General features: G+C 42.1%; 1 protein-coding gene across 1 annotated transcript; it reads left to right on the top strand.

The window, feature by feature from the left end:
- Positions 1 to 1,792: 1,792 nt before the first annotated feature.
- Positions 1,793 to 24,570, top strand: LOC145345302 (uncharacterized). The gene is made up of 8 exons (XM_080193118.1): positions 1,793 to 2,139; positions 3,802 to 3,831; positions 4,980 to 5,267; positions 6,778 to 7,071; positions 8,338 to 8,379; positions 10,146 to 10,241; positions 11,855 to 11,898; positions 24,454 to 24,570. Exons 1-8 carry the CDS (start codon positions 2,100 to 2,102, stop codon positions 24,568 to 24,570), a joined length of 951 nt encoding a protein of 316 aa, XP_080049244.1. The 5' UTR covers positions 1,793 to 2,099.
- Positions 24,571 to 25,693: the final 1,123 nt, after the last annotated feature.

Here is a 25,693-nt window from a genome sequence, read left to right on the forward strand (position 1 = left end):
TTTTTCCTCGGAGCTACCCCACGATGCAAATGGGAGGTGGAGGTGTCCAGCTGTGATGCACACTCGGTTGCCTGTGATGATGCCCTTGATGGATGTCCCCTTTGTGGCCGGAATCTGGAGGCCCTGGCTGACTTGTGGATGATACTGTTTTGGTGCCATGTTTTTCATCCCGCTGGCCCTGGGATGACACGGTGTGAGGAAGTGGGGGGGGGGGGCGGAATTAGAAGGTCTTAGGACGTTCAGGATCTACTGGGTGGAAGACCCTGGCATGGGCTCAATCCCTTCCTCCTCCATTCGGGTGCTCAGAGGCCCCAGGGCATGCCACGTGATGCCAGGTTAGTTGGACTGAGCTCCAGAAGCTCCGACGTCATCTAGTTCTGCCAGTCATGGAGGCCTAGATTCATCTGCCCCATGATGTGTGATCCTTCAACCTTGGCCCTCTAAGCCTCTGTCAAGCTGTGCAGCCCCTCCACTACCATATTCTGTCAGTGAGTCAGGATCTGGATCCCCTCATCAGTCGCCCTCTAGGCTTGGGCTAAGTTGTCAACGCTCACACCCACGGACTGCTGTGTCTCCACAATGCTAGTGAGAGCCCCAGCCATGATGAGCAGCGTTTCCCACATGCCCCAGGCACCCATGGCCATTGAATGCTGTGCCTCCTGGATGCCAGAAGCACACTCGCCTGTGGCCTGTTGTGTCTCCAGGACGGTGTGGATGCTGTCACCCATGAGGACAAATCCCTGAGCCAGGCCTTCCACTTAACAACCCTTTCTTTGTTGGACTGGGTCTCAAGCTGTGTGTCAGCACCATTTCCTGTAACAGCACTCTGTTTGAGGCCCCTGAGCAGCCTTGCAGTCAAAGCATGGTTGCTGACAGCACTTCCAAAATTCCCCGGGTTTCCCGATGCATCTCCACCAGCATTGGGAGGAACAAACCCAGAGGCCCAGCAGCTGGCTCGGGGACAGCTAAATCCTGGCGTCCAATAGACCTCCGTAAGCCCGGGCCCTCAGATGTGCCCGTCTCCACCCAAAGTGCTTCGGCGGCTATGTGCTCACCAGTCCATGACCCAGAAGCCTCAACAATTAAGTTACCGACCATGGCGATCAGGTCTGCGTTGGTGGGTTGTGTCTTACATGCTGGTGACGCTTCAGTGGTGCTCACCACGGAACATCCCTCAGTGAATCCCTCTGAGGCGTCATCCAGGGAGTCAAGGGCAGTTTGCTCCAGAGCAACGGTGGCAGCAGCAACACCGTAGTTTGGTAATTAATTCCCTCACAATAATATTAAGTGAATGATTTCATCTTAATTATTTGCCCTATCTGTACACTCGCCTTCCGCGACTCGCGCACCGAGCGCATCCACATCCCGTTTGGCCTTGATATTCTGCTTGCATTGTGCATTCAACTGATCACGGTCGGATGAAGCCCGACTGCGTGCAACAAACTAACTGGTACTGAGAGAAATGAGTATCACTCAGTTTTAATTTTCTGAGAAGAAAAATAAAGAGTTATATTTGTTTTCACCTTCGGGAGTCTTCCCCGACAAATTGCATTGATTATTTTTGTGCAAGCAGGCAGGTTGAGCTACATTATCTTCGTCATGCACACCATCCTGGCATAACCACAGGGGTGGCTCAGCTTCTCTGCACTGCTGCAGCAGGCAGGAACGGAAACGTGTATTGAGCAGAAAGCGGAACTTGCGACATAGCATATCAGAGGGGCCATGTAACGCAAAGGGAAGCTTTGGACAATGCTTCAAAGAATTGAATATTACCGTGTTATACATAATTAACTAGCACTAGTTTGCTAGCTTATTGATTGGTTACAATTGAATTTAATGCAATTACAGCGCCTTTGTCAAAGAATTCTTCCCCTTTTTTCGCTACCCTGCTGACTCATCGGTTTCCTGTTTAACTCCGTACCAAGCAATTATGTTATTACAACGAAACAAAGAACAAGGGACTGAGTTTTCCATTGCGGCGCAAGACATCCGGTGTGGTTAACAGTCTGTAACGTCGATGTGTTACTGAGGCTAAGGTCAGCGTGTGCATGCTCCACTGACATTTTCATATTCTTGGTTTCCCACCTTCAGCAAACTCTATGGATAACATGTTCCGACTGGTCTTTCTTCTTTCATTGGGTAAGTACTTGCGTCGAGCCAGTTTAGCTCAGTTGGTTGGACTAACTGGCTACTGATGGTGAGTAAAACCATCAGTAGCATTGGTTCAATCCCATACGCCCCCGAGGTTCGGCGTTTTCTGAACTTAGCCTCAGATATAGGATGTGGTAATCATCACCAGTCAGTGTAACAGACTGTGGCGGCGTGGTCTTTATTTGTGTGAGCAACGCTTTCAGTGCAACTATATGTTTGACAATCCCTATATTTCACCAACAGTTAGGCTGGAATACTCTTAAAATATTTAGAAAACCAAATTAAGAACATATTGTGCGGATAAATTTGTGACTAACCGATTCATCTGTTTTGAGTTCTTTATGATTAGGGCGGTACCAATTTCTACATGTAAAAAAGTTGGGGGGTGGTGTTATGGAATGTAGAAGTAAAACAGTTTGCAGGTTGACATAGAAAATGACTAAAAGCAAGGGCGCAGCTCAAAATGGACATTGCAAAAATAGTTGATTTTAGGACAAATTACTGATATGCTCATGCCAGATGGAACTCATGACCTCGTCAGCCAGCTGAATTGTCAACATCAGTTTGAGGAACTGAATTGTTATTACAGGATTGCTTTACAGAAAGTGATGCAATATCCCACAATCTCAGTCCTATATAGGCGTATATTTCTATCCAAATGTTTCTTAACTTTGCAAATGGCGTGGGCGCTGCTGACAAGGTCAGCATTTTTATCCATGCCAAATGTTCTTTGGGCTGTGTAGTTTGCTGAGCCATTTCAATGGAAATTGATTCTCATTGTATTGCTCTATGTTTGCAATGAGATGAAGGTCAAACTGCGTCAGGGAGAAAATGTTTCTTTCAGCATCGCCAGGCAGATAAATAGATTTTTCTATGCCGTGCATTGCCATCAATTTGGAGACTGGCTTTATATTCCCAGATCAAATAGCTGAGTTTAATTCCATCATCTGAACTCACATCTCCAGGCAATGTCCATACCACAGAAGCAACTATCATACATGTAAAATCAGGCTCACCCTTTGCTTCATCGAGTTTAGCGACAACATGACAATTGACATTTGTTTGGGCAACTCAAAAATCTTTAATCTGAAATAGTATTTAGGTACTAGGCAAACAATATAACCCCGATATGTCAAATTATTGCTTTTAACAAAGCACCGGATAAATGACTGAAACAGTAAAAAAGATAGGGTTCTGCCCCATTACAAGGCTGTGAGAGGGAGAGACACAGAGTGAGTGAGGCTTTTTTTTAGTATCTCTGCTCTGCCATATATTGCGTACAGTTCGTGAAAAAGAGTCCATTTAGCATGTTGGGTAGGAACGTAGAGCTATTGGATTATGAGTTACTAATTTTGTTCTGATGCTCTGCTGCAATGCAAACAATTGGCCACAGCCTGAGCATTAGTCCCCTTCAGCGCTCGGCATAATTTACCCATCTATTCATTGACCTTAGTCTCGAGACGTGAAGCAGTACACTGAACCATGGGCTCCCATTGTGTGCCCAATAGTCTGGGGCAGTCATCCTATCAGAGCTGATTAATTTTATTAAGGATGATAGATTAAAAGGTTCCAGCAGTTGCTCTTTCTGCGACTGTATATTTAAATATGGATATTGAGTGACAAATTTATTTAATTTCTTATATTTTTCAGGGATATTACTGGATATTGGGAGAGCTCAGGGTGAGTAAGTAATTATCACAATGCGTCATCCTTACATGCTTCATTATATTTCGAATTATTTCAGGAGAGATACATTGATGATACTGTTCGGGAGAAGATGAGAGGATTTAGCCTCAGCCCCCTCATAAACACTCACTCGAAAGTACGGGATTCCCCCATGGTAGTTCCGTTGAATGTCAAGGGGTGATAGTTGCATTCTCGCTTGTTAAAGTGAATTATCGCCTGACACATGTCTGCTTCAAATATGTCATTGAGTAATGGTTAAGATAATCCGTTTGTAGCAAGGTAGATAGATATTGCAGGTAGTAAAAACAGCTGGATCAAGGGATTGGGAGTACTGCTGGTTTGATGAATAAGAAGCAACAACGTCATTTATGAAAGAAAGAAAGAAAGAAAGAAACAAACAAACAAACAGTTTGCATCTAAAACACTTCCACAATTGCTAACAGACTCAGACTTGCTGGTGCAGCTACATTCTGAAATAGCGTAACACATATAATTTCTGTTTGACCATTGCATTTATGAGGGGATCTTCCCTCAATTTAGCATGCATCTTTGCAAAGCACTGAATGAACATCAACATGTGTGCTCTTCATTCTCAAGTAACCGTGTGGGATGGGGAAATAATGTAAAAGAGAACTGGCTCACAAATGACAAGATTGGATTCTCAGTAAAGGAACGGCTTACTAAAGACTGGAGACTCAGCTTAAACTACCAAAAACACTATTTCAGTATGAGTGAGAATTTTGAACATAGTCGAAGGTATGTGATACATTTATGTCAATAAGAAAAATGAACATACTTCTTAGAAAGAACAAAGAAAACAATTTCGAAGTATCTATTTAGATATCAAGAGGGGTTCATTTTTGAAGGATTTCTGCGAACAGTCATGGAATGTTATAAATTTAAGTGGTTGCACGATTGCTTTAAGAGCTGTTCACATTATTTGATGGTGATGTTATTTGGCGTTTTTCGCAGGATTCTGTTTCAGTTTCATTTTCCACTCTATACAGCCAACAGCTCCTGAAATAAATGCAACGGCGTTATTTTGAATCTACGTGTGCAGAACACATTTTTTTTTCTTGTAACCCACACCCGCTAGGATCTTATACCAGAGCATTGAATTCCTGAATTGTTTGCACTTCCAGATCGTCTTCCAAAGCCAGTCTTAAGCATGGATCCCATTTCGGGTTTTGCACTTGAAGGAGGGATCATTATCATCAAGTGTGAAGTTGAATTGGATGGTCCCAAACGTTTTAATGTATTCAGAGGGAGACATATGATTTTCGAGCATAAAACCGACTCAAAAACACCTGTAGTCTTCACCATTGCCAACGTAACTTCGGAAAACAGAGGAAGCTACCGTTGTGTCTATTTGCTGGTACTAAGCAGTAAACGATCGGGAAGTAGTAATATTGTCAAAGTAACTGTAATGGGTGAGTACAAATGACCTAATGAACAACTTGTTCCATCATATTTGCATTCATGTGGAAGATGGGTGGTGTAATGACTGTGAGGAATTGACCAATAACCAGGCAGATAAACTAAAAAACGTTTTGATTGGAAATGAATAACTATACATCAACTCCAAATGCGAAACAAACAACTCAACGATTGGCCTGATAGATCATGTGATACACAATCATTTACCCCCTCCTCCAAAAGAAGGAGCTTGTCACCGCATGTAAAACAAGTCAATATTTTGCCTCCAGTTTTCTAACTGACTATTTCATTGGCAATGCTAAATTGCCCCTTAGCTTAAGGAAGTTAATAGGATAAATACATGGGGAAAGCAGCCGAGGTGTGATCCTCTGTCGGAGAGTCTATGCAGACCCAATGGACCGAACTATATCCTTCTGTACTGTAGAGACGCAAAGACGCCATGGATTATTGTACACAGGTCATTTAGCATTTTGTGCCTTTTTTGGATCTTTGTGGTAGGTATCTATGAGTTCCAGTCCACTTGAACATTGCCATAACACTGGGAGCCGTCACAGTCAAAAGTGAAAACAATTGGGATTCCCCAATGCTCTGTAATGATAATTTAAATGAAGGGACACAAAGTACAGCATTTAAGCCCAAAGTGCCCCTGTCGGCCAATTTTACAATTTAGAGCCAACTTTCTAACTGGCCTTTTACCCAACGCCTGTTCCTTCTATTATCAGCATAGACTTACAGTTCTATGTGTCATCCTTCACACCCCCATCATCTGTCATCTATACGTTCCTTAATTACAGCTATTCACCTTAAGTGTTCAATTCGTAGCCTGTTCCACAATGTCACGGTCTTAATGGTGCATAACCGAAATTGTCGACCAATTGTTGAAACGGGTCTTGTGGCACTATATTTGTGATAGCTTATTTATTTAATTTTGTTCATTCTCCCGATTTGAGATGCCCAGGCACTACCCATTCATATTGTGCTAATTGACTTTCAAACTGTTGGTGGATATTCTGCTTGCCATCTAGCGTAATTGTTTGGTATAGTTTGATACAGCTGGATTCGTCAATTGCACAATGCAGCTAAGTCTAAAGACTTGGAACCTGGAGTCACACAATGTCTGAGACAAGAACCATAATGACAGCTAAATTGTCCCGCAGTGTCCAAAGATGTGCATGTTCGGAGGATTATCTTCGGTAAATTGCCTGTTACTGACCAAAGATATGCAGGTTAGATGGGCTGGCCATGCTAAATTGTCTCTTAGTGTCCAAAGATATGTAGATTAGATGGATGACCCATGGAAAATTCTCTCCTTACCTCCAAACTTGTGTAGGCTAGGTGGATTTGCCACGGTAAATGTATGGGATTATGGGGACGGGGTGGACGAGAGGGCCGGAGTGGGATGACGTTTCAGAATGTTAATGCAGACTCAATGGGCCGAATGGCCCGTATTTCTACGCTGTGGGAATTTTATTGTCCAACAGGTCTGTTTCTATTTGTTTTCAGCAGGAACCAAAGCGCCTCTAACCATACTTCATCCAGCTGCAGCTGACATTGTTACAGGCGGGAATGTGAGCATGTCATGCACAACTGCCAGTAATGGTCAGTGTTTTTATTACCAAGATTATGATGACGCAGTTTCCAACGTCCAACTTTCAGAAGGAAGGAACAACGCTACCGTTTCCATAACAAATCTAAGCTTTTGCGACGAGGGCAACTACACTTGTCAGTGCCTCATTGAAGTGAACGGTACACTGGTGTATTCTGCTCGCAGTAATTTAATGCCAATCACTGTATCAGGTCAGTTCCTTGGTAGGTGATGTATCCCACTAATTAATTCACACTTTTAATGGTCATACATTGCAACTCAGTCTTGCTTAAAACGTGTCTGCGGGATCTCAACCAGTAGAGCGATGAGAAAAAAGTGCGAACATTTTATTAGCGTTTTCACGTGAAGTATAAAAAATAACTCAAATATCAAAAGGCACAATTTGTTCAAGAGAATGTAGGTGTAATGCCACCAGCCCTCAAAATGAGATGCAATAGGGTGACAGTATGTTCTGTCACTTCACTCCCAGGCTTAGAGCGATCACTCGCCCACACTCAGCCATATAAGAGAGTGGAAGACTGTATGATGGTGGGTGTCTGTGAGGGTGAATAACAACCTGCGACTGGGAGAAGAACAAAATTCTGAACACAATCTGCTTTCACCCTCTTATCCTCTCACATTCCTTCAGCTCCAAAACGTCTCACCCACAAACACTCTCACCTCCTCCCCCCCCAACCACACACACACACACACACACGAAATCTCACGCCATTCCAACTTCTGCTTCACCTGAATCTCTCTGAACCCCACTCTCGTGTCTTCTCATTCCTCAGGCTCTCTATTCCCTCACATTCTGTCAACTCCGAGCCCCACCACCTCTTGCGCCCGTATTCTCTTATCAAAAAAATCAAAAGAACAACAGATTTATTGTTGGAGATGATGCCTGCATAGAGACGAAATGAAACTAGGGCAGAAACAGTGAAACATCCTGATGGCATCACCAGTCACGTGATTGCCTGTCAGAGCAACGTGTAATATTTAACAGAGGGGATGATAGGTCACATGCCTGGAGTACCAGAGTCAAAGCTACGACGTATGATCTGAGCGTGAATTGGGAACTGTGAAATGATACATGATTACCGCTCACTGGATCTACGATTACCCGTTGAATTGCAATATCTATCTAGTTATCTCTATACGGAAAGTAACTGAACTACTGTTAAAGAATGTGTCAAAGTGACAGACAAAACAATCCATTCTAACTTCCTAGTATCTCATTAACCAGACTGATAATAATGGGGGTATCTATCTGCCTCGTCTGCTTCATTTATTCGAATAGCAGTGGTTCAAATTTACCGTTTAGAAATTGGTATCGGACAGTGCCCTGGAATTGGTGGTATTGTATAGGCGACACATTCCATAGACCCCGTGCTATATAAATTGCACAACTTTCTCGACAATTAAATATGCCACTTTTCAGCGCCCAAGTCAATTGACTAGTTCTTTCTCTTTGTTAGACCGTCCAGAACCGAAAAATAAAGCTTCGACAGAGAGGACTTGTAAGTGGAATATAAAGATCGTTTCGAGACTATATTGAAATGTAGTTGCATTTAACTAGCAACTTTGCAAAATGTATAGATCATAGCATTGTAGTCTTCATTGACAGAGAACAGTTTGCAGGCTTGACCTACACCCCTTTCTGCGTGCCGTTACAACATTCATCACCATGTCGCTGCGGTCTCTCAGACCATAACCTCAGGTTTTCTTTCATGGTCAGTGGGAATCGCTGTCAAGGGAAGCATATCCATTGTTGTCCTTGAATCGTAGCAGTTTCAGAGGGAACCTTCATAGAATTGAAGAAGCATTGGATTGAACACTTGACAAATCATGGGCCAAGTGCTGGAAAATGGGATTAGAATAGATAAGGCACTTGGTGGTCTGTGAAGACACAATGGGCCATGCGCCGAAGGGCAGCATGCTGTGCTGCAAAACTCTGACTCCACGGCAGTTAAGAGTCAGCCAGATTTCTGTGCGTCTGCACTCACACGTCAGCGACACAGTTCTGTTTGAATGATTTCTCTGAAAGGTTACCAGTAAACCGAAACATTTCACCAAAAGCAGCGGGAGTTCCATGTTCCACATACGTGAGACCCACTTTATATTCCGTATTTATTAACCGAATTACAATTCCATCAACAGCAGTGATGAGAATTGTACCCAGACCCACAAGGTTTATGGCTATTGAGAGGTGATTTCAAATGCAGACTTTACGATTTGACTTGCTGTTGCGCTGGGATCCGAATGCGAGTTCCCACAGTATTTGTCTCGGCCTCACCGTTTCTTATTTGTTGTCTTGACTTCAATGCCACCAGCTGATAATAATTTAGGTGCACACCCTCATCTGTGTGTTGCCAAAACACCCATCTCGTGTGTTAAGTTAACCTCTGCAAAAGAATTATATTTAACTTTTTCCAGGAATGTGGCATCGTTGTTTGGGCTGGAATGCATTGCCCGCCCATAATTGCCCTGGAACTGAATGGCTTAAAGATCATTTCAGAGGGACATTTCAGAGTCAACTACATTGCTATGCACCTGGACGCAATTGTAGGCAAGACATCATAATGGCGGTAGATTTAGTCCCCTAAAGGGTCTGAAAACACACATGGAAACATGGAAAATAGGAGCAGGCGGCCATTCGGCCCTTCAAGCCTGTTTCGCCATTAATTCTGATCATGGTTGATCAGCCAACTCAACAGCCTAATCCCACTTTTCCCTCAAATCCTTTGATCACCTTAGCCTCAAGTGCTATACTAAATGACCTCTTGAAAACATTCAATGTTTTGGCCCCAAATATTTTCTGTGTTCATGAATTCCATCAGCTGACCATGGTCTGGGTGAAGAAATGTATCCTCAGTGTCCTAACCAGTCTACCCTGTATCTTCATACTTCACCCTCACCATTAGGACCATCCTTCTTGCATCTGTCTTGTTTATTCCTGTTTGAATGTTGTAGGCTTCTATGAGGTCCCTCCTCATTCCTCAACTCCTGCGAATATAATATTTATAACGTCTCCTCTTTCGTCATCCTCAGGATTGTGAACCAGTTTAGGTTTTTAATAAAATCGACAATGGTTAGTTCAATTCAAATTTCCCCAGCTACAATGGTCCCCATTATATTAATATTGAGATTCTGCATTACTAGTCCTTTGACAATTTCATTATGCCATTGTTTCTCCATGAAACGAACGATAAAGTCATCCTTGTTATAATTACTGTGGTAATAATTCAACACATTGCAAAATACTGTTCTCATTTTTTTCCTCCAGCTTATAATTTTACTTTGGCATTCAGCTTGATTTGTACAGCGTTAGTGGTTCTTATTCTAACCTCTGCGGTATTGGGCGTCATCCTATCAAAAAGGAGTAAGTAAACATAAATATTGAATAGCAATTTTAATACAAGGTATACTTTGTTGGTATCTTCGCACTCTTCACTTAAAATCAAACGAAACTGAAATAAAGAAAGTAGAGAGAGTTCTACAGTGCAGAAGGCGGCCATTCGGGTCATTAAGTCTGCATCAATCACAATCCCATCCAACGCCTATCCCCATAACTCAATTCATTTACCCTAGCTAGTCCCCCTGACACTAAGGGGCAATTTAGCATAGCCAATACATCTATCCTGCACATCGTTGGATTGTGGGAGGAAACCAGAGCACCTGGAAGAAACCCAGACAGACACAGGGAGAATGTGCAAACGACACAGTGATCCAAGCCGGGAATGGGACCCAGGTCCCTGGCTCTGTGAGGCAGCAGTGCTAACCACTGTGCCACCTTGCCGCCTTATAGCTGAAAATTTCACATGCAATAAAATCTCCAGCAGTAATATAATTCCATAAACAAAATTATTGCAATATCAGCTGATCGGCTGGCCAGCACTACAGATATAGGATAGGGTGAGGACGAGGTGGAGTTAGATGATGGAGCAGTTCCAGAATAAATGCATCCCTTTGTTGATAGTGCTGGTCAGGTTTGGTCAAGGATTGTATTCAAACTAGAAATAAATACGTTGCTTAGCATCAAGACAGAACTCGCAGGCGGAGCACTGGGATCCATTCATTGATTGGGTCAAGGTGCACCCCGGCAGTTCTTAATACCAATTTGAGAATGTTTCCATTGCAGAAAGTATTCAGATCTTGTCAAATGGCATGATGGAACAACTGACTGCAGTAATGTGCAAAAACCCAAACAGGATTGAGGGAAGTGAATGATCCTCATTTGAAATATATTCCCTGATAATAATAGAAGCATAGAAATTTGGAGCATAAATTAGACGCTTCGACTCTGTTCCACCATACGTTATAATCATGGCTGACCATTCAACTCAATACTTCTATCTTGCCTTCTCCCTATATGCTTTGATCAGCTTTGCTGCAAAGCTTTATCTAACTATTTATTGGAAATAAACAATGCGTTGGCTTCGAATTCTTTCTGTGGATGCTCACCATTCTCGGGTGAAGACATTCCTGCTCATCTCAGTTCCAAATGAGTTACCCCGTATCCTTAAAATATTAGCCCTTATTCTGGATTCGACACCTTTGGGAACATCCTTCATGCATCTACCCTATCTAGTGCTGCCAGAAATGTATCTGTTTCTATGAAATTCTCCTCTCATTCTTCTCCTCTTACTTCAGTCCCGTCATTCCAGGAATCAAACTGGTAAGCCGTCACTGCACTCCCGCTGCAGCAAGAGTATCCTTCCTCAGATAAGGAGATCAAAACTGCTCACTATATTCCAGGTGTGGCCTCACCAACGCCCTGTATAATTGCAGAAGTACACCCCTGCTACTGTGTTCAATGCAAAAGTAGATTCAAAAGTCAGCTCAGAAACGTATTTAATGATTGCTTGCATCGAAGTGTGATTAACTTGGCCTGACAGACTTCAGTTTTTTTTTAAATGAACCGTGAGTGGAACTTTGATTTCTCTGTATAACTTAATATGTTGAAAATTACAATTTTGCACTATCCTGTTTCAGAAATTGCCCTGGTCCAAATACCAAATCCAAGAACAGATGAAACAGTGAGTATACAACCATCTCATTTGAAATATGCATTTCAGTACTGAATAGTTGCGAGGAGCCTGATTCTAAGCGTGTTAAGCCGAGGAAGCACAGATACTTGAATTCCAATATAGGGTGTTCCAATGAGGCCACAGCTGGAGAATTGTGCTCGATTTGATGTATTTAATGACAGATGTGCTTGCTACAGAGGTAGTCATGATGTGGAGTTTCCAGAGTTGGACTGTGTTAGACATTGTAAGTGGTCTCACTACACCAAGTTAAAGACCAACAGGTTTATTCGGTAGCAAGAGCTTTCGGACGACACTGACGAAGTAGTGGCGCTCCAAAAGCTTGTGCTGTCAAATAATCCTATTGGACACTAACCTGGTGCTGAGAGATTAATTACAGTGCCTGTAGAGGTAGTACAGTGAAGTTTTACCAGGGCGATTCCTAGGTTGGAAGGTCTGTCATATGAGGAGAGGTGAAATCGATTATGTTAATTGGAGTTTGGAAGAGGGAGAGGGAATCTCAAAGAAACGTGTACAATTCTAACAGAGTTAGATTCAAAGAATATTTCCCATAGTGGGGGAGTCCAAAGCTAGAAGTCATAGTGTGAGGTTGGAAGGGAAACATTTTCGAACTGAGATGAGGAAAAATGTCTTCACCCAGGGGGTGGTGAATCTGTGGAATTCACTACCAGAAAGTAATTGAGTCCAAATCGCTGTATGATTTCAACAAGCAATTATACACAGCCCTTGTGTTTAAAAAAAGTCATGGGATGTGTGCGTGTGTGTGTGTGTGTGTGGGGGGGGGGGGGTGGGTGGCGGGGGGGAAGGAGAAATCAAGGTATTAAATTTAATTATCACAAAGCATCAACGGAGCAGGATTGCTGTGCCGAATGGCCTACTCCAGGTTTTGTTTTCTATTTGATTTAGTGCTGTCACATATATTAGTACACAGTCAAACGTTGTGTTTCTTGTGCATTATACAAAGCATGTGGCACAGAGAAGGGAAGAAGAAGGTTCAAAATGTGAGTTTACAGTCATAGTTTAGGTGTAGAGAAAGACAAACTTAATGCGAGAAAGGTCTATTCAAAAGTCTGATCGCAGCAGGGAAGAAACTGCTCGAGTTGGGTAGTACATTTCCTCTGACATTTGTATCTTGTTTCTGATGGAAAAAGGTGGAAGAGAGTATGTCCTAAATGCGTGGGACGCTTGATTATGCTGGCTGCTTTTGAGGCAGCGGGAAACATAGACAGTCAATGGATGGGAGGCTCGTTTGCATTATGGATTGAGCTGAGCGTCCTTCATGTCACTTTGTAGTTTCTTGCAGTCTTGGACAGAGCAGGAGCCATACCTAACTGTCACCCAAACTGAAACAATGCTTTCTATGGTGCATCTGCAAAAGTTGGTGAGAATCATAGCAGACATGACAAATTCCCTTAACCTCCTGAGAGTGTAAAGGCATTGGTGGGCTTTCTTAACTATAATGTCGGCATGTAGGGATCAGGACAGGCTCTTGCTGATTTATACATGTAGAAATTTAAAGCTTGCGACCATTTCGATGTCATCCTGGTTGAGGGACACATGTTGACATGCCTATACCCTCCACTATGCTTCCTAAAGTCGATGTCTATCTCCTTCATTGTACTTACATTGAGGCAGAGGTTATTGACATCGCACCATTTCACCAGATTCTTTTTCCTGTTGTCCTTTCCATCATTTTTTGAGATTCGACCCACTGCTGTCATCAGCAAGCACGAAAATAGAGTTGGAGGGGAATTTGGCCACTCAGTCATCTCCAATTGCAATGGGATCTTGAACAACTGGGCCAGTGAGCTGACGAATGGCAGATGGAGTTTAATTTAGACAAATGTGTGGTGATGCATTTCAGTAGATCGAACAAGGGCCGGACTTGCTCAATTAATGGTAGGTCGTTTGGGGAGAGCTACAGAAGAGATCTAGGGGCATATGTTCCTAGCTCCTTGACAGTGGAGTCACGGGTGGACAGAGTTTTGAAGAAGGCATTCAGCATGCTTGGTTTCATTGGTCAGAACATTGAATACAGGAGTTGGGACGTCTTGTTGAAGGTGTACAAGACATTGGTACGGCTACGCTTGGAACACTGTTTACAGTTCTGGCCACCTTATTATAGAAAGGATATGATTAAACTAGAAAGAGTGCAGAAATGATTTACTAGGATGCTGCCGGGAGTTGATGGATTGAGTTATAAGGAGAGGCTGGATAGACTGGGACTTCGTTTTCTCTGGAGTGTAGGAGGTTGAAGGGTGATCTTAGAGATCTATAAAATAATGAGGGGTACAGATCAGCTAGATAGTCAACATTTTTCCCCCCAAAAGGTAGGGGAGTTTAAAAGTTGAGGGCATAGGTTTAACGTGAGATGGGAGAGATACAAAAGTGCCCAGAAGGGCAATTCTTTCCACAGAGGGTGGTGAGTGCCTGGAACAAGCTGCCAGGGGGAGTAATAGAGGCGGGTAGAATTTTGTATTAAAAAAAATTTAGGTAGTTACATGGTCATGATGGGTGTAGAGGGATATGGACCAAAGGCAGGCAATTGGGATTAGTTTAGGAGTTTAAAAAAAGGCGGCATGGACAAGTTGGACCAAAGGGCCTGTTTCCATGTTGTAAACATCTACAACTCTATGACTATTATTCTATGATGATAATGGATTAATATTTACATCAGGTGTGGGTATAAAATTGAAACTGCCCAAGAATATGATGTGTTACATATATAATCGCTAGTAGTTTAATATGTTCCATTGATCCATGCTACGTATATTTATGTCGACACTTGACCACACCCCGCCACCCACACACACACACACGCGCGCGCGCATCCCTGTCATAATGCACTAAGTGAACGTTTTTAAAACGCTTCAACTTCAAACGCAGACAATTGACATTAGGCCGATTCAAGAATAGTCCAAGAATAAAAGCTTAAGTGAAGACGGATTCTTACTTGAAACAATTGTCACATGACCAAACAGAATTGATAATAGAACAAACAATAAAAGCATAATAGCAATGATGATGAAAATCTGAAATAAAGAGTGAAATTTTTGAATATGCGCAACAGATCTGGCAATATCTGTGGAGAGACAAAAAGAGACAATATTTCGACTTCATCTGACTCCCCCAGAGCTGAAGAGTTTAGAAAAGTCATGGATTATCCAATTGAAGGGTTTTTTGGAGGGTGTTGCAGAATAGATGTTCGGGGGCAGATCATGACTAAAAAAAAAGTCTGACGGACACAAGATATAAACATATTAATAGCGTCAATATTCTGAGCGAAAAAAGTGCTGATAATGACAAAAGGTGAGATGGCAGAATGTGGACAGAATGCTGAAAAATCTCATCAGATCTGGCAGCATCTGTAGGGTTAAGTCTTTTTTCTCTCTCTCTATTCCCCGACAGACAGTCATATCTGCTGGGTTATTTCAGACTTCTCCATTCCTGTTTCTGGTTCCAGTCCACGCAGCGTCTGATTAACAATGCTTCAGGGAAAACTGAATTTGAGAACACGTGACAAAATTCCCAGTATTTGCAATGAGACTAAGGAAGGAACCAAAAGTTACATCCTTCTGGACTCAACAACTTTAAACTACGCACTTCCCCCGTATGTTTTTTTTTGGTCTCTTCCAATGCAAAAAAAACTCATTTCCTCCACAGCGCCATCTGTCACTTGTCCTTCTATTTTGCTTTCACCTCCTATAATTTTTTTTTAACCTTCATGCCACCTCGAGTCCTGAAATGCTATCATCAACACATAATTAGTCTCGTCAATCTGACGTTTTTGTCATTCTCACCTGCATGCTAACCTCTAAGCCTACTTGTGACATTATTACATTTTAAACTATCCCTGCCTTTCACTTCCACCGCACCTCCTCCAAACCCTACTCTTCAACTGTACCGTCCATTGCATTTCTGTGTCTATTCAGTTCTGAAGGTCGGTTTTGGGTCTCAAAACCGTCGCTCTGTAACTTCTCCACCGATGCTGCCAGACTTTGAGTTTATCCAGCATTTCATACGTTATGACAATTATACTAGAGTATAAGATTCCGATACTAAAAAAAAGTTTCGCAAATTTCCATTAAAATGCTAATAAATGACATTTCCGTCAATGATTAAATTTCCTTTCACCAACTAATTGTGCAATGTGATTGGAAATATGCACAGTGTTTTTTTTTTGCAATCTAAGTTATTTTACCCAGCTAAAAAGTTTGCAATTTTAATCCTTCTTAGGAACTACAAAATACCTTGGAATCAAAAGAATGTGGAACGCTTTCTCCCAATGCATTTTGTGTTGAAAAGGACAATGAACGTTCTTCTGGAATGGCAATGTAACTTATGCAAAGGAAGCATCAGCAGTCCTGCACCAATATTATTGCTAGACAATAATCAAAGTGAATATCGATCCAGAAAAGTAAAGAAAACACTTCACTCAACAAATCCACCAAGACAGCTAGAAAATCTTTGATTAGGTGCAATTGGTATAGTATCAGAACGTGCGTAGGTTGTGGACTATTGCTAAAATAATGAATGACCTACATATCCCACAAAAATCATCGAAACAGATCAGCTATTTAGTGTGATAAAATTTGTAGAACACACATACTGCATGAATTTGATTTTGGTTATCTCTCTGTCTATACGGTCGGTAAATGCGGACGAGCACACGGACAGACTTATACCAGCACTGAAGTTATTGACGGTATTCTGAGGTCTGCTTCCCGAGTCCTCTTTGATTTTTCATCCTGACAACGATGATGCGCGGATAATTCGTTAAAGGAATATTTCTCCCTCCATAGTAAAAAACGAAGCTGTTTGATGGGCTTTATGCAGTCCTTCACACGACGTTGTCGATGACTGTTAAATTTCTCAAGCATATGGTTGCCGTTTGTTTGCTTATTGGACCTAACTTTATGTAATGCCGAAACCCCCATATTTCGTCGGCTAATGGGCACTTTGCAATTGATATTTATGTGACGTTAATTAGTCACGTATTCAGGGATGAAGGGCTCATGTCCATTTTCAACTCAAGGAAATGATTGTTTTTCAGCTTGGAAAATAAATAATTGCATCGGCTTGTCGGTTTTCGGACAGCATCCCATCGTTTTCTGGTGCTGGAAGGTCTTTGGAAATGTACATTAGTCCGCCGAGGACAATGTACATCCAACTCTTCTGATTGACATATAGTACATTTTGTGCAGACGGTAGAATTTAATAGCTTCCATCTGACTGAAATGTATTGATGTAGCCAACAGTGAGAATGAGATTAACATGGCAGCATAATATTTCAGGAGGATCTACATTGACTTGCGGGATAGATCGCCATCGGACAAATGGATTTCAACACAACAAAGTATGGTTGCAATGATGAGAAGAAATACAAGTTAAACGGTACAATGAAAAAGAAGCGTGGTCAGAGAATTATGTGTGTATATGCGTCTGTGTTAACCAAAATGCGAATGTGGCAATGTTGGCTAACAAATCGATTCGGAGAGCAGCTGACATTTTGGTTTTTGAGGTACAGATGATGCAAAACATGTTACACTTATCCAAAAAAAAATGTGCATCAGTTCTTCACTGTCCACAATGCCACCAATCTTGGTGCCATCTGCAACCTTACTAAGTTCATGAGCTGGATGGTGTTTATTCCAGTGTACTGCTGGAGGGAAGGAAAGGAATAGCTGGGGGCTTAACACATATCTTCACAACCTTTTTGACCACAGGTGAGACTCCAGGTGACTGGGAAAAACCAATGGTCTGTCCTTGTTTCAGGAAGGAAGCAGGGATGACCAAGGTAATTATAAGCCTGTGAGCCTGATGTCAGTGGTGGGGAAGCTTTTGAAAAAAATACTGAAATAGAATAGACTATCTACAGAATGATGCCAAGAACAGGGGGGACAACATATATGCACATTTGGAAATAAGCGGATGGTTAATGACAGGCAGCATGGTTTTGCACAGGGAAGATCATGTCTCACCAATTTGATTGATTTTTTTTGAAGAGGTGACAAAGATAATTGATTAAGAAAGGCTGTGGATATCATTTATGTGAACTATAGTTCATATAAACTATCGTTCATATAACGACGTTTGACAAGGTTTCACATGGCAAACTGGTGCAAAAACTAATACTGTACTAAATTCACTCTGGGCTGGCTGTATGGAAATAATCTGGTTTGTTTACAGAAGACAGAGGGTGTTTCTTTTCAAATGGAGATCAGTAGCTAGTGTGCCCCGCGGTGATCATTGTTGGGGTCTGTTAATTGTACTATATACAAGTGATTTAGAGAAAATGTGGGTGGTCTGATTAGTAATTTTGCAGGTGGCACGAAGATCGGTACAGTTGCTGATAGTGCTGGGGATTGTCAGAGCATACAACAAAATATAGATAGATTGGAGACTTGGGCACAGAAATGGCAATTGGAGTTTAAATATGACAAATGTGAGGTGATGCATTTTGGAGGATCAAATTTAGGTGTGAATTGTACAGTAATAGGGAGAACACTCAGGAATATTAACATGTAGAAGGATCTAGGTGTGCAGGTCCACCATTCCCATAAGTGGCATCACAGGTGGCCAAGGTGAATAAGAAGGCTTATAGCAGGAACGCCGTAATCTACAGTGGCACACAGTACAAGAGTTGAGAAATCATGTCTCAGCTTTCTAAATCCTTGGTTAGGCGGCATTTGCAGTATTGGGGACGGTTCTGGTTACCAAACTACCAGGACATGGAAACTTTGGAGAGTATGCAAAGTTGGTTCACCAGGATTTTGCCTGGTCGTGCGCTTGCGGACTATGAGGAGAGGTTGAATAAATTCGAATTGTTGTCCCTGGAAATATGGAGGCTGAGGGGAGGCCTGATCGAGTTCCACAAAATTATGAGAGGCATAGACAGGGTTGACAGTGAGAGGCTTTTTTTTTCCCTCGGGTGCAAGTGTCAATTGCAAGGGGGGTGCACGTTCAAGATGAAAAGGAGGAAATTTTGAGAGAGATTTGCAGGAGAGGTTTCCCCCCCCCCCCCCCCACACACACAGAGGGTTGTGGTTACCTGGAATGCGCTACCAGAGGACGTTGAGGAAGCAGACGCATTAGCAATGTTTAAGAGGCATCTGGATGGATACGTAAATAGCGAGGGAATACAGGGATACAGAACGAGTAAGGGCAGAAAGTTTATTTTAGTTTAGTTAGGTCATCATGATTGACACACGCTTGGAGAACGGAAGCGTCTGTTCCTGTCGTGTATTTTCCTAAGTTCTTAGAAGTGAGGGAAGCTCAGAGGTGATGGAAGAATAGAATTTGCTGCAAGCGAGATGTCTGTGGAAGGAATTTGTGAAACTGTGCTTATTATGCTTGGAGACAGGTGTTTGGTTAAATAGGCAAGACCAAGTACCTTAAGACAGCATTATGGTTAGGAGCTAGCATGACCTGAGGCCGTTCTATTCTGCATATGTTACAGAGATGGAAGTCGATCATCTTTCTGATGACAAAGATTGGTGCTTGAAAGCATTGTCACTGCACTACTAATCTACTAAACCAATAATCCTCTGGGGACCCAGGTTCCAATACCGCTACTAGGTGTTCAAATCTGAATTCAGTAAAATAAACTGGAATTTAAGTGATTCTTGCAAACAAAACTTCAAGTTTCAAACCTTCAAAACCCCACAAATCTGGGGTCATCACTTGGTCTGACTACTCCAGTTCCACAGCAGTATGGTTGATTCTTAAAGGCATTCTCATGAAGCACAAATGGTAATCGGCAGAAAATGCTGTCCCAACCAGGGGCATGACTCATGATAAAAATTGTGTCTATGCCTATATGTAATGAGCCTGGGAACTATTGAGGGAATCCTGATGAGCAACATATCAATGACACCTAATTCCATACAGATCGCTTTTAAAGAGAGCTAAATAAAAAAGTGAAGCTACTTAAAACCTGGGTACGTTCACCGTAAATATGGTTAACATGATGTTTCGGGGCCTGATAGATTAGAAATATGAGCATAGTTCGCCTACCTCGCATATGGATAGCCCTCATTCGCTGACATATTTAGGATATAAAAGTAATAGAGGCCATAACAGAAGTATCATGTGCAGCGCAGTTCTTGTCACCACATTACAGGAAGGACGCAATTGTTGTAAAGAGAGTGAGGAGGAGGCTTACAAGAATGTTGCCAGGGCTAGAATGTTGTAGCTATGAGGATAGATTGGATAGGTTGGAGTTATTTTCCTTGGAACAAAGAAAAAGTCAGCTCACATTGTCTGTACTTTCAAGATTTGATTACCTGTAAAGACTCACATTCCAATCATAATCTTGTAAATTGAGTTTGTATCTATATATGCATGGTTTGTGAACGCGACTCCGACTGACCTGATGAAGGAGCAGTGCTCTGAAAGCTTGTGGCTTGTGCTCCCAAATAAACCTGTAGGACTTTAAGCTGGTATTGTGAAACTTCTTAGAGAAGTTTAGAAACAGGGGACATACACTCGCAATAAGAGGCAGACGTTGTAGAGGGGACCAGAAGGGTGGTGGCTGTTGGAAATTTGCCGTCAAAGTTGGTGATGGAGGCTGAACCCTAAACGATATTTAACAGTACTTGGATCTGTACCTCAAGTGCTGTAAGATACAGGACTATGGACTGGGTGCAGAAGAGTGTGATTAGAGAGGGCATCTGGATGTCCTTGGGCTGGTATGGACATGATGGAGAGAATATGTATTTCAATTACCTGAAATCACTGTCTGTGTGCCAATAATTCTGGCATTGGCCGCAGTATCTCCTATTTACCTTATCAAAATATTAGCTGGTGCTAACTTAAAACTTTATGCATTCCCTCCATGTTATCGAATACCGCTATGTTAGCGTTCAAGAAGAGAATTCAAAATCCTTCCTAATTGGTGGTGCCAGAAATTGAAGGCAGTACTCCACCTGAACCCTGATCAGGGTTTTAGGAAGTTTTCACACAAAAAAGGTCATTTGTTTGTGTGCACAAGTTGTTTAGCTCAATGACTTCAAAAAAAAGGTGATGCATTGATTTCATGTTTAACGTCAATGTAAGCTAAAAGGAAGAGTATTTAAATGTTTACAATGGTCATGTTTACTATTGTTATTATTCAAGTTGTATTCCTTTCGCCTTCAAATTGGCATATATAAAATAGTGCCCCCATGTTGGATTAGTGTAGCTCCAACAACACTACAGAAGCTAAACGACATTCACGAAAAGAAGACCACTTGATTGTCTTCCATTCGCCTTCACCATCATTCTCTACACGCAATGCCAACTGTATGCATTATCTAAAAGATGTGCTGTAGCAACTCGCCAACGCCCCTTGCACAGCACCTGCCAAACCCGCGAAGTCTGCAGCTTCCGATGAAAAGGACAGCAGATGCATTGACAGCTTCAACTGCAACTTCCCATTCAAGTCACTCACCATCCTGACCTGGGATTGTAGCCCATCCGTTTTCTATGGCAAAGTAAAAATGCAGCACCTCTTTCCCTAACAGAACCCTGGATTTCCGTACACCGCGTGGTCAGCAGTGCTTTAAGAAGGCAACTCGTCATTACCTCTTCAAGGGAAGTTATGGATGGACAACAAGTATTGTCCTTGCCAGAAATGCCAACATCCCAAGAATGTGGTATCGGACAACAAATTTTATGAAATTGGGCACACAAAATGGAAACAGACTAAAGTTACACTCAGAGTCTCTCCACTAAAAATCACAAAGTAACAGACACTGATCAGTAGGCAAGAGCATGCTTTTAGAATGTAAATGAGGGCTAGCACATAAGGGAAGCTGGACAGGATGGCACCTACAGGAACTAAATCTACACCCCATCAAAATCAGCACCTTTAAAACAGTCAAACAAGCCATAGAGACATTTAAAATCAGCATAGTTAAGGAAACATCCCATCAAAACCTCTTTTGAGATCAATGACACACCTATGGTTCAAACCCCGGAGATTCTAGGCTATTAAATAACCAGACAAAACAATTGACACCCGCCTAGAACAATTTCCTCAATACTTGGAAACATCGAGACAAGATGGCTAAGGTTGAATACTGTAAATAGAGTATTAGCATTTGAATCGCATACTGCGCAGAAGTTCAGGTATAACTGTAGCCTGCTGCGAGGGACGGGCAGAGCGCTTTCGGGACAGTCCGATTGTATGTCCTGACTGCACCTCCGTCGACGTAAAAGAAAATAAAGCTGTGCCGTTATTGAACTTCACCCTAAGTCCGTAGTGGTCGTTTCGCCCACTCGCGCTAACAAATGAATATAAAATGAAAGCCCTCATATCGACCTTTTTTTTTGAGGTCTGACATTTGAACCGCTTGTTAAAGCCAGATTCAAAGGATGAGTGGAGAGGGAAAGAGGATGCAGGGAAACGACCAATCATTCCGTGTTCAATATTTCCAAAAACAACTTAATATCTCGATGTTTTGCAACAAAAATGACTACCTATCCAACGATTTTGACAGTTTCTGTAAATGAACGCGCTTGGCGGTGCATTTTGTCTGTATCAATCTCTCAAAACGTGTCTGCATCTGTGCAGGTTAGGTGGATTGGCCACGGTAAATGTGCGGGGTTACCGGGATAGCGAGGCGAGGAGAACCTGGGGGATGCTCTTTCGGAGATTCATAGAATCCCTACAGTGTAGGAGGGAGTCATTCAGTCCACTGAACCTGCACCGTCAACAATATCCCCGTTACACCATGTATTTACGATGCTCTCCCTCCTTACACTAAGTGACAAATGAGCATGGCCAATCCACCTAACGCGCATTTCTTTTGCCAGTGGGAGGAAACCAAAGCACCCGAAGGAAACCCACAGGGAGAACATGGAAATTCCACATAAAGAGTCACCCAGATTGCTGGAGCTATGAGGTGGCAATGCTAACCATTGTGTCACCATGCCGCTCAGCGCAGGCTCGATGGGCCAAATGGCTTTTTTTCTGCACTGTAGAATTACATAGTTATCCTCGAGTTCCTCTGTATTGCCGATTGATTATAAAAATGATTGCCACAACGCGAATGTTTGTTATGTAATCACATTTATATTCTCATGTAACTGTGTCACTTTCTACTGCCTCAATCCTGTCTCTATCCACGTTTCCAAATTATTTTCCTCAGAATTGTTGATTGAAAATCATGCAGAATACAATCTTTAAAAGACTGTTTCCTCATTTTATCTGAGGGATTCAGTTGTGCTTTAATTCAATGCTGCTTATCACATGTTTGCAGCAATGAGAAGCTTGTGTCTCTGTGGCCAAAAAAAAACGATTTCCAAACCCATAAAACTGACAGCTTCCTGCCCACAAAGTAACGGATTGTATAGAACAGCAGGCAGCTGCTCATTTCGAATTGGGTCGCCATGGTGGCAGCTCTGCTGTCGGTTAGTGGAAATGAAATGAACCTGCGTCTCGGGGTTAGAATAAGTGGAGATCGTTCTCTTTGTTGGGAACTTCCATTGTGATCAATGGTTCATAACGCAATCAAAAATAAAGCAAGGAGTAACTACCAAAAGCAAGCAAAACTTCAATAAAGTTGAAAGAGAGAAAAAAAAAATCACGCTGGAATTCTATAGGAAGAACCCTGGTTTAGCAGACTCCAGATGTCGATAAATCCTCCGTGATCTCAGAATCATACAGTACAGAAGGCGGCCACTCAGCTCATCTAGTCTAAACCCTACTTTCCCACACGGCATCTTACTCGTGCCCCGTCTCCGGAATCCCATGTATTTATGTCGCTAAACTCTTCAACCTACACATCTTTGAACACTAAGGGACAATTTAACCTGACCAATCCACCTAACCTGCAGATTTTTGGCTGCTAAGGGGCAATTTAGCAGAGTCAATCCTCCTAATCGTCACATCTTTGCGCGTGCTAAACTACCCCGTATGGTCCAATGAAGCTAACTTGTACATGCCAGCCGGCTATAAAGCACAGCTAACAACGTTAAGTAACTAGAGCTGTATTGATCCCTCTACCCAATTAAGGAAGAAACGATTTTTCTTTATTAGATCATTATTCAATTTATCAGTGGAGGAATCTTATACAAGAAGTGGCTGTGACAATTACTACCTGTGCAACGTTGCCTGCACTTCAAGCAATGTATCTATTTTAGTCTCTAACACACTTTGGAAAATGTTGATATACACAACGCAATATAAACAATATTCCGCTCTAGGAATGGTTATAAAATTGAAGCAATTTGTCTCTCCATAATTTTCACTATTTAAATATTAAGCAATCTACGTATTACTTTGTAAATTCTGCAAATTTAAGAATTTCTTCTGCGGTAAACGAAATATCACTCCTTTTTGGAAACTAAATGCTAGATCTTACCTGCTAATGTTGTTGACAGTAACAAGTTAATCATACGATTGTTTGACAGAGCTCGCTAGCGGTTAACAGCAGCTCCATTCTGGGTGGAGGCAAATTGAGATAATTTGACTCTGTACACCAACGAGAATGAACAACTTGGTACACTGTGCTTGACCAGGGCGTACACTGTGAAGCATTATATTGAGTGTTTGCGTTTCAGAGAGTCAAAGGCTTCCTGAAGCCGGCAGCAAATGCGTACATCTCTCGTCCTAAAAAGACAAATTCGCCTGTTCGAACGCATTACGAAAAAGCGCTACCAGTCTGCACTTCGCGCTGAAATTGAACAAGTTTACATAAATCTATATTTTGTCGTGGTAAAAATAAACATCCCGTTACTTACAATAGATTCCAACCCTGCCTGGGTTCCTCGTTGGTCGTAGAATATCCTTCGCAGGAAATAGATTATTCGTTACTCTTCCTCCCGTGCTGGTGGGAGTGTCGTGCACAAAATATCGGGGGGGGGGGGGGGGGGCGGGATGTGCGGGATATAAAATTGCTGCAAGAGCTCCAGTCAGGATCATGGAGAATAAGTAGCCCAATTAGCAAATAAATAACATTAGCCGGAATTACGACACATGTTTCAGATGCACTGTTGCGTAAAGTTCCAATGGTGTCTGTAAGCCCCCCAAAGGGGAGAGAATGCTGGCCGTTCCCCTCAAATCCCACTGTGATTCACAGGATTTTCAGTACAAGATTCTGTTCGTAGTACTCCATAACTTTCCAGAAAGGGGATAAAAACTTTGGCGAAGTAAAACGCAAAATATATATTTTTTTAAAGTTGGAAGATGTTTGATGCATTAAATATGAACAACTAGTCAATAAATTTAATGAGATAATTGAACAAATAAACTATACATATAATCATTTAGGACCTGCAAAAGCACAATAACCTAAATGTTAAATTGTTTTTTGGAAAATGTGAAACGTCGTTCTGTACTTTTAAAGCAAGTACACATTTAACTGTCATGTTATTCTTATTGTTACTATTAATCTCATTTTTTTTCCAAGTCTCTTTGTATTTAATCTTGGGATGTCGCTGTCGCTGGCTAAGCCGGCATTTATCCCCCTTCTTTCGTTGCCCTTGAAAAGGTGATAGTGGACTGCCTCCTTCAAGTGCTGTTGCCCATGCAGCGCAGGTACAACTAGAGTGCTGTTAGGCAGGAAGCGAGTTCCAGGATTTGCGCCATGAAGGAACGGTGATATATGGGGGAAATGGCAGCTGTTGATGCAATGTAAAGAGTATTAATAATTAAAGCTTAGACAGTGATATACTAAAACAATTTTTTTTTCTCGTGCGAGTTGCAGCTTTTATTGTCTGATTCTGTACATTTGCAGCAAATCATAGGATCATGGAATCACTAACGTGCAGAATGAGGCCATTGAGCCCATCGAGTTTGCAC

Source organism: Carcharhinus amblyrhynchos, chromosome 7, assembly GCF_965287045.1.
Source record: "Carcharhinus amblyrhynchos chromosome 7, sCarAmb.v2.hapA, whole genome shotgun sequence".
Lineage (NCBI taxonomy): Eukaryota > Metazoa > Chordata > Chondrichthyes > Carcharhiniformes > Carcharhinidae > Carcharhinus > Carcharhinus amblyrhynchos.